This window comes from Solenopsis invicta, chromosome 1 (genome assembly GCF_016802725.1).
Source record: "Solenopsis invicta isolate M01_SB chromosome 1, UNIL_Sinv_3.0, whole genome shotgun sequence".
NCBI lineage: Eukaryota > Metazoa > Arthropoda > Insecta > Hymenoptera > Formicidae > Solenopsis > Solenopsis invicta.
The window spans coordinates 3,575,985-3,586,976 of NC_052664.1; the positions used below are offsets into that span (position 1 = coordinate 3,575,985).

Consider the following 10,992-nt stretch of genomic DNA (forward strand, 5'->3'; position numbering starts at 1 on the left):
AAAATACCTCATATTTTTCATGTTACATTATTATACTTTTTAGAAGAAATGACTTTGCCAAATTTTATTTTGAAAGTGTGACTCTTTAGCTTTAAAACGCCGTATTTGAAAGTCCTTAAATGTTTGTTGTTGCAAAGATATGATTTTTTGAAGGAAAAGTGAATTTTTGACCAATTTCTCATTTTTGCTTAATGGTTTTGCTTTTTTATTTTCCGCCAATGCCGATTGTGCAGTCACACTCCTGAGATTTCGAACTTTTGTTCAAAAAAAAAAAATCGTAGAAAAATATTAATTGTAATCAAAATTATAGCTTCTCAAAGTTGAAAAAGTCTCCCAGACCCAAAAATGTGTTTCCGTATTTTACAGGATCGGTGTGTTTAAGGGTTAATGTACGGCGCGGCAAATGACAAACTTTATAAATTTCTCTGAAACGAAGGCCCATGCACGCAAACGCTCTGACACTTTTTATACTCTTGACTCCCCCCCCCCCCTCTTTTGAATGAACTAAGGCTCATCTCATTTCGTATCTTGCAATTGAAAGCATCTCTTTGTGAGTACTCGCCGCGGCTATATCGAAGTCGTGACGTTAGAAGAAATTGCGTGACATGTAATTTTGTCCGACGTGCTATTTGTAAATAAAGCCAATTTGGATAAAACAGACTTGTATTTCGATAAGATATAAACATTTGCGCACTTATACCTGCGCTGACTCTTATTGGCCTAATTTACGAGCATTAATTATTTTAAATTTCGAGAGTCTTTCATTAACTTCAATTTAATTTACGCTGGCTGCAAAATGCGTCAAAACACTGCGTCTGTTTCTTTTTCTTTTTTAATTTTATATGTATGACTATTGATATTATAGCGGTTAATTTTATGAAGCTTTGAATAAAGCACCATATGAACGTGATTAAGAATAAGATCCGCATTAGATTTTTAAGAGCATGCGTCAAGAACAATATAACCCTATCACATTTATATTTTATTGCGAATTGTAAGCTCAAGTTTTTTCACTATCGGTCGACGCACAAAATTTTATCCAAGGCTTTAATAGTCCTCATCAGTTGAAAATGGAGAAGTGTCATTTCTTTCGACACTGCCACGGGGAAAGATATCACAGCAAACCGTTGTTGACGGGACGTTCTCCCGTTTTTTGCTGACTGATGACGATTAGAACTGTTTTTATATATTGCGCTGAAGATGACTCAAAATGAGTTGAAACGTCCGTAGTAATTGTAACTCGTTATGAAATAAACACGTTGAAATTGTATTTCGATAAGAAATAAACATTTGTGCACTATACCCGCGCTGACTCTCATTGGCCTAATTTACAAGCACTAATTATTTAAAATTTTGAAAGTCTTTCATTAACTTTAATTTAAAACAGACTAATCAGATTGCTTTAAAACATTTATAAAAATAGGTCAAAACTATCTTTTTTCCGCCTAAGTCAGTAAATAGTAAAAAGCATGTAAAGTGAAACTATTTAAACAGGAAAACACATGGTTAAGCTAAAGTTTCCGACGTGCTATTTGTAAATAAAGATAATTTGGATAAAACAGACTAATCAGATGGCTTTAAAACATTTCTAAAAATAGGTCAGGACTTTTTCGCCTAGCAGTCAGTAAATAATCGTAAAAAGCACGTAAAGTGACGCCTATTCAGACACGAAAACACACGGATAGCTATTGAAAGGAGTAAAATATGTGCTTTTATGTATAAAATTCAAAGAACCTTTACTTGGGCCCATTTTTGCGAATTTGGTAAATACGAGACAAGTCATATTTTCTCAATAAAATACATAATAACAAAATGACATGCACGACAACATCTCATCGTCAATCTGTCACATCTATTAGGTCTAATTTTGTCCGCGACGGAATGTCGTCAACGCGAAGTTCTCGGCTAAGGAGTCAGGAGCCTTAATCTTGCGTTTTTGCAATTATTTTTGTTCTTTTTCGACTTGAACCTTAAGCAAGTTTTACTCGGAAACCTACTCGGGTTTCCGCATGCTTGCATTTTTCATAATCTTTCGAAAGATTACTAGCGACTTCTATTGGTCTGGTATTTTCGTAATCTTTTCGAACTGTTGATGGCTTTTGCATGTTAACCTTTGCGTAAAGCAGTCATTTAGTTACGCACATAGTAATAACATCACGCTTTTTTGTTGCTGTGCGCTTGAGTTGTAGTTTAGACTACAACACACCATCCCAATCAGCACATAATATTTTTTAAATGTTTTTTAAATATTTTTTTAATATTAATTATTTATTGTACAATTTATTATAACAATAATATTTATTAAACATTTATTAAATATTTATTTAACATTATTTAAATATTTAAAATAATGATTTAGAGAAAATATTTATTTCATATTTATTTAACGTTTATTTAACATTTATATTTTATTAAATACTCATTTAAAATAATGATTTGGGAAAATATTTAACGTTTATTTAATATTAATTATTTGTAATAATTAATATTTAATATTAATTTATTTGTAATAATGATTTAAAGAAACATTAATTTAATATTTTTTCAACATTAATTTAATATTTATTTTACATTAATTTAACATTTATTCAACATTAATTTAATATTTACTTTACATTAATTTTTCATTTAAACAATATTTTCAAAAACATTAATTAAACGTTTATTTAATATCAATTTAATATTTATTTCACAATAATTTTCTCATTTGTAAAAACACTTTTTAAAAACATTAATTTAACGTTTATTTAACATTAATTTAACATTGTCAGTCCGCAGGATCGGGTCAATTAATTTCACACGTTTTCGGTTAGCAAAACTATACTGTAATTTATATTTGCGAAGGAATGACTGCGTAGTCTATACGAAAGATAGACTGATGCAGATTGACTCGCAAACAGGTTGAATGTCGTGAGATACTCGATGTATACTTATATATATATATATATATATATATATATATATATATATATATATATATATATATATATGACGAGAGATGGCATTGTGTGTGTGATTTGGTATCGATCTATTCTAACATTCTTTCTATCGATATGAATCTAATATAATGCCAAAAATTAAAAAAACAATAATATATCGTTGCTCAGACAAAACGAAAGAGTCTCTTTTTTAGTTTAAATTTAACATTTTTACTGCTTCTTCGTGCTTAAACTTGTAACAACGCATGCACGTTGCATGTATTATTCTCGGCGAACAGCAGCCGGAGGCCGCTGTTCGGCTTGAAACAACAGAAAGCGCGTTTGCGCCTACCTAAATGCTGCCACAAGGACAACTATAGAGATATTACATATAGAGTAGAGAAGTCAGCCTCAAAAATAACCCGTTGATAAAAAAAAAACAGAAAACGAGAGCTTTAGTCTATCTCTCTCTTAATGGCGCTAGTACAACAAAGACAAGAATATAGGTCCTATCTGTTCAAGAGCGAGAGTCGTTGAACAGAGCGCCGGTGTCACTCAGAGAGAGCGCGTAGTGTGCGGTGCGAAATGAGTTCAGCCTGGCTTGATCCTTTTGGTACCGAGACGACAAATCCACCGCGCGAAAGTGCGAATTGTGTGTAGCGAGAGTATGAACGACGGGAGTTGAAATGTGAAAGAGCGGGAGCAACCGCGAGTAAGAAAGTGACAGCGAGAAGGCGGAATTAGTATAGGAGTAGTTGAGCTTGATTAGTTTCGATTCAATTGTATGAATTGAAGTCAGAATCGCCTTTATTATAATTAACAGTGTACACTGCACCACTGAGCTTTTGATGCTGTAAGATTGTGACTCCCGACGGTGACAAATTTCTCGCGTACAAAAGTTCCTTTGCTGCTGCTACGATTGCGGCGTGTGTAATTCGGAGCATGCACACGAATCGCGATTCTTTAGCTGTTATCGCGCACTCTCGGCACGGAGTTCGTGTGTCACTCGCGTAGGCTCACAGTTTTCTCAATGTTTCCGCCAAGTTATAACTATCTCGCTTGTGCGGTTCGCTCGCATAAACTCTCGACCGACTCTAATTTTGCTATCGGCAGCGATGGCAAAGCTGCGGAGCTCCCGAATCTGCCTTTGAGGGAGAGGGAATAGCCTATGGGCTGATGATGTCCACGTGGGAATCGCGTGAGAAAAATGCTTGCGCTCGTTGTCGAGTGAATCATGCGAACGAGCGGCTTTTGAATACGAGTACGCCTGCCTGAATTTATCAAGGAATTCAGGACGAATAATAATATCACACGTTACAGGAATAGGCGAGTCTTACAATAATATTGATTTACGATCGACAAGGCGTGTCGCTATGCGAAACTCGCGGATCGAGCGTGTACGATCACAAATCATCAACGAGCACGAAAACTATCCATAAATAATGCATGATCAAATAGTGTACGATTCTTAACACTATCTTCTCTCTCTTTCTAACGGGGAGACATTTCCACTTACAGATTTGTTTATGGCTCCTCTACTCTATACAGGGTGATTCAGGTCGCTCGGAAGATTTTGCACTTACGTATTCCTCATGAAAAATTGAGTCGAAAATGTTAATAGCAAAATGTTGAGGGGTCAATAGTTTTTAAACGGTGAGTGTTTAAAAGTATCCAACCACAGGGCGTGATGTTGGCGCCGTTAAGGGCGGCACAATCAAGCGGCCGGCCGGGCGCTTTGGCGGGTACCGGCACGGTGTCAAACTTCAAGTATTGTAAAAGTTTCATGAAATCTCTATTAACATCTTACGTTTAGTTTAATTGACAAGAAGTAATGTCAATTGCAAACTCGTTAAAACATCAATTATCTGAATAAGAAAATGTGTGTTTTTAAAATACATTTTGTGTGTAAACAAATAAATTGATAAATAAAATCAATATTAATTATGTTATCTGATGAAATAATATTAAAAGCTTTCCAAACATTTCCAAAACTTGTTTGTCAAAAGTTTTATCAAAAACAATATTGGAAAAAATTTACATTTGAAATAATACACTCGACAGCAAAATTAAAGGCTCATCTATTCCGACTCCGAAAAATAGGCGTAATTCAAGAGAGTGTAACTTTGTTAAAAATGATCGTAAAAAATGTTAAAAAAAGCATTTTGAAGCTTGAAATCTCTAATTTTGAGATTGATAAGTTATTAAACGATTTACAGATTGTTTACGAAGTTACGCGGATTCAAATGGGGATAGATCAAATCTCTAAATGTTTTACAAATTTTGCAAAGCACCACGACATGAAATAAAAATTGCACGCAAATGTGATTTACAGCATTCGAAAGTGTAAATCTGAATCTTTAATTTGCTTACTTGTTGAGCGTTGAACGATTGTTTTCCCTGAGTTATGCAACACTGAAGCAAAAATGGCCTTTTTTTGCATCAATAATTAAATAATTCAGTGAATAAAAATCGTACAACACTCAACAAGTGCGCAAATTAAAGATAAAGATTCACGCTTTTGAATGTTGTAAACCGCATTTTTGCAAAATTCGTAAAAAAAAATCCAACAAATGTCAAAATCTTGTGCAAATTTTGCCAAGTTGCACAGCGTGAAATAAAAGTCGCAAACAAATGCAGTTTACAGCATTCGAAAGCGTGCATTTTTACCTTTAATTTGCGTATTTGTTGACTGTTGTACAATTTTTTTTCACTAAGTTATTCAGCACTGAAGCAAAAATGGTTTCTTTTTTCAATGTTGAATAATTCGATGAATACAAATCGTACAACGCTCAACAAGTGCGCAAATTAATGGTAAAGATACACGCTTTCAAACGTTGTGAATAGCATTTGTGTGATATTTTTAGTTCACGTTAAATAAACTCGCAAAATTCGTAACAAATTTTGCCGCATCTTTATTTTTATCCGTATAGCTCCGTAAAAGATATGTTTTCAAAGTCGATATTAAAAATATGCAGAAACATTAAACTGTAAAATGCGTTTTCATGTAACGAAGTTCTCTCTCGATCGTTGTATCATTTCAATCGTGATAGTCGTAAACGCTTCATCAATTTGATCACTCATTGGCAGTATTTACAGGCATGCGATGCACATATTCTTATTGTTTTCCGTAATAAGAAACCATGATATTAAATCTGGTGACTTCGTTGACTACGCTCGAGAATTTCCACAGTCAAACCACAGATCTTTTCGGTTTAAAATTTACCGTGTGCGTTTTGCATTGTGTTGCTTCGTCATGTGGAAATCACTTAATACGTTGCTTTTCCATGATATATCCAATGATATATCTTCAAATAATTCGGACAAATCTTCAGAGAAAAAAATCACTATAAATATCGCCATCAATTTTTGTAGGAAGTTTGAATGGTTCGATGTGCACATACATACTTTATGGTTATTCTTCTATTTTTTTAACATACTAGTCATTAATTATTCTACAATTATTTTTTAAATTATCTAACATTAAAGACGATATGTAAAAGTGTAAACGCGACTATAAAATGGCAACTTTTTAAAATTAGGTAAATTAATTTTCTAAATAAACATAACGCTATCTACAACAATTTCACCAAATGTTAAATTGACTACCACAATAATAAATAATTTAAATTTCCGAGTTTAAAAAATCAAGTTTAAATAATCTCAAAATATCAATACATTTTAAATCATCGCAACAAAATTATAATTTAAAATAAAATAGTGATATATTCAAATATTTTTGGAAATAACCTCTAGTGAAAATAATGAATAAATAAGTGATCTGAAAATAAATTATAGTCATTGAAAACAAGTAAATGTGCACTGCTACATTATTTTAAAGGCCACATTATTTTAAAATATTCGAAATTATTTTATTGCATCCAATGCTTCAATTACTAATTATAACAAAGTAAATGATGAAGTACATTTATTTTTATTAAAAGTAATAGTTGCCAATAATTTTAGTATAGCTTCTTCAGTTAACACTTTTCTAGTACAAGACTAGGGTCTATCTTCCTTATGATTAGTGATCCAATATTTCTTATCCGATTAATAATTGCAGAATTACATTTTCATTAGAATGTCTGAAAATTGGAAAACATTGGATGAATAATCTTGCAGTAGCGTCTACAAGAAGCAGAGAGAAGAAAATGAGCGCCATTTCCATAAAAATCTACTGCTACTCTTCGGCAAATTTCAACGAATCATATCGAATGATGCACATTTGTTTCTCTGTGTACATATGTATAATAACAAATTGTCATGACAAACAAAGAAATGTTAAAAAAATAAAAATTAAAAGAAAATCAAATATCCACGTTTTTCTGTCTTCAAAGAGTCAATTTTATTTTCAAAAAAATTGTCATGGAGTATTCAGCTCAAGAATATTGTGAGATGATAATATTGTACGGCGAGTGTGGAAGAAGCGCAGAAGCTACTGCAAGGTTATACGCTGAACGTTTTCCGAATCGCAGACATCCTAGTACAAATGTAATTTTGCGATTAATAAATCGGGCAAGAAATATCGGATCACTAAAACCATTACAGGCAATAAATGGCCCTGAGCGTCGTGCTAGAAATGTAGCAAATGAAGAAGCTGTGCTTCAGGCAATTGAAGAAGATCCAATGAGGAGCATTCGGAATGTTTCAAAAATGCTTAATTTGTCATTTTCGACAACGCAGCGAATCTTAAAAAATAATGAGATGCATGCGTACCACTTTTCACGTGTACAAAATTTAATGCCTTTGGATTATAATAAAAGAATAAATTTTTGTATGTAGATTCTGCAATGTCATAGAGAAGATCCTCATTTTGTGGAAAATATCATGTTTACTGACGAGTCGATGTTTACGAGAGATGGCATTTTCAATACACATAACTTTCATTTTTATGCAGATGAAAATCCGCATGTGTATAACATTGGCAACTATCAACACAAATTCAGTATTAATTTGTAGGCTGGCATATACAAAAATTCTGTGGTAAGTATTCTTAATATGTATGTTATAATATTAAATGTTATAATAATAAATACTTTACCTTTTACTTTGTTATGTTAGAAATAAAGCAATGAATGCAATAAAATGGATTTCGAATATTCTAAAATAATGTGGCATTTAAAATAATATAGCAATGCACGTTTATTTGCTTTTAAAGATTAGAATTTATACTTTATTTCCAAAATTATTTATCACTATTTCATTTTACCAATTTTTAAAAGTTGCCATTTTATAATCGCATTTACATTTTTACATATTGTCTATAACGTTAAGTACTTTAAAGAATAATTGTGGAATAATTAATGACTAGTATGTTACAAAAATAGAAGAATAACCATAAAGCATGTATGTGCAGATTGGACCATTCGAACTTCCTGCAAGAATTAATGGCGAAATTTATAGTAATTTTCTCTCTGAACATTTGTCCGAACTACTTGAGGATATATCATTAGAGGAGCGACGTGCTATGTGGTTCCAACACGACGGAGCACCTTCACATAATGCAAGGGGCACGCGGGAAACTTTAAATAGGAAATATCCTAATATGTGGATTGGCCGTGGAGGTCCTCGAGCATGGCCAGCGAGGTCACCTGATTTGACACCCCTTCATTTTTTTTTATGGGGAACTATAAAAGAGTACGTGTATCGCGTGCCTATAAATACTGTCGAGGAACTAAATTACCGTATTATTGAAGCGTTTGCGAATATCACACCTGAAATGTTAGAACGATTAAAACAGAGCTTTATTAGACGTGCTGAATTGTGTATTGAAATGGATGGTGGCCATTTCGAACACTTATTATAAAACTTGAAACATTATTATTCATTTAATTATTTATTTTAATTATTTATTCATTATTTATTTTTTTACTATTTATTTATTTGTTTATTTATTTAACTTCATTTAATTGCGTGTTCATCTAAAAAATTTGGATCAAAGGCTCATATAGAATTTTTGATTCGCGACGATAACCGTGTTATCAACACGAGAAATTGTTATACAAGATATTATTACAGTTAATTTATTGAAATGTACTAGCTTTTAAGAAAAAAAATATAAAATATTATTGTGGCTAGTTCCCGCAATTATTTTTATCGATTTAGTTTCTTCGATATCATCTTTGTAAATGACTATTTCGTTTATTTATTTCATTAATTAATATATTGTTTCCATGTGCTTTCGTTAAAAATAATGTAAAATTGAAAAATAAATTAAATTAAATACTGTGACTGTGGTCTTGATTAAAATAATTTTGTCCAATGGATTCTTTTTGTATTCAACTGTTCTTCGTTTTCAGGCGAGAATGTATAGAACTCCGATATGTCTAAAATTTTTTCTTTATTTTTGAGTGGTCAATAAAATGATTTCCCGTCACAGATGGTAGAAGAACTATGAGAATCAGAAACAAAAAGAATGAGACTTCAAAACTTTTTTTATACTATGTTAATTTTTGAAACTATGAGTTAAAAAACTTACAATAATGTGTTAATAAAGCCAAATGTGAATATTCGTCTTTGGATCGATTCTTAGATGTTACTTATACGACTTATGGTAGGAGACTGCCAATTTAAAACAAGTAGGCCAACAGAAAGTGAGATAAAAATATAAATATAAGTATGTGTGTGTTTGTTATGCATATTCAAATGGAGATGCGTCAAATCTCTAAACCTTTTACAAAATTTGCAAAGCTCCACGGCGTAAAATAAAAAGTACATGCAAATGTGGTTTATGACATTCGAAAGCATGAATTTTTACCTTTAATTTGCGTATTTGTTAAACGTTGTACAATTTTTGTTCACCGAATTATTCAACACTGAACCAACAGTGCATTCTTTTGCTTCAGTGCTGAATAACTTAGTGAAAAAAAATTGTACAACAGTCAACAAATACGCAAATTAAAGGTAAAAATTCACGCTTTCGAATGCTGTAAACTGCATTTGTTTGCGACTTTTATTTCACGCTGTGCAACTTGGCAAAATTTGCACAAGATTTTGACATTTGTTGGATTTTTTTTTACGAATTTTGCAAAAATGTGGTTTACAACATTCAAAAGCGTGAATCTTTACCTTTAATTTGCGCACTTGTTGAGTGTTGTACGATTTTTATTCACTGAATTATTTAATTATTGATGCAAAAAAAGGTCATTTTTGCTTCAGTGTTGCATAACTCAGGGAAAACAATCGTACAACGCTCAACAAGTAAGCAAATTAAAGATTCAGATTTACGCTTTCGAATGCTGTAAATCACATTTGCGTGCAATTTTTATTTCATGTCGTGGTGCTTTGCAAAATTTGTAAAACATTTAGAGATTTGATCTATCCCCATTTGAATCCGCGTAACTTCGTAAACAATCTGTAAATCGTTTAATGACTTATCAATCTCAAAATTAGAGATTTCAAGCTTCAAAATGCTTTTTTTAACATTTTTTACGATCATTTTTAACAAAGTTACACTCTCTTGAATTACGCCTATTTTTCGGAGTCGGAATAGATGAGCCTTTAATTTTGCTGTCGAGTGTATTATTTCAAATGTAAATTTTTTCCAATATTGTTTTTGATAAAACTTTTGACAAACAAGTTTTGGAAATGTTTGGAAAGCTTTTAATATTATTTCATCAGATAACATAATTAATATTGATTTTATTTATCAATTTATTTGTTTACACACAAAATGTATTTTAAAAACACACATTTTCTTATTCAGATAATTGATGTTTTAACGAGTTTGCAATTGACATTACTTCTTGTCAATTAAACTAAACGTAAGATGTTAATAGAGATTTCATGGAACTTTTACAATACTTGAAGTTTGACACCGTGCCGGTACCCGCCAAAGCGCCCGGCCGGCCGCTTGGTTGTGCCGCCCTTAACGGCGCCAACATCACGCCCTGTGGTTGGATACTTTTAAACGCTCACCGTTTAAAAACTATTGACCCCTCAACATTTTGCTATTAACATTTTCGACTCAATTTTTCATGAGGAATATGTAAGTGCAAAATCTTCCGAGCGACCTGAATCACCCTGTATATAATATCTCTATGAGGACAACGCAGGCGGCCATTAGCGCGCACGCGCA

At 32.3% G+C, this 10,992-nt stretch overlaps 1 protein-coding gene across 2 annotated transcripts in view; it reads left to right on the top strand.

Annotated features, from left to right (window-relative positions):
• The window catches only part of LOC105202128 (transmembrane GTPase Marf), a 168,303-nt gene extending 158,484 nt beyond the window's left edge, over positions 1-9,819 (top strand). Inside the window, exons 13-14 of one of the 2 annotated variants that reach the window (XM_039453656.1) lie at positions 7,698-7,898; positions 8,272-9,819. In XM_039453656.1, coding sequence (XP_039309590.1) covers positions 7,698-7,898; position 8,272 — 202 coding nt within the window. In that variant the 3' untranslated portion in view covers positions 8,273-9,819. Of the gene's footprint in view, positions 1-7,697; positions 7,918-8,271 lie in introns of those variants that run through there. The other variant, XM_039453647.1, reaches the window with a different exon arrangement.
• The last annotated feature ends 1,173 nt before the right edge of the window (positions 9,820-10,992 follow it).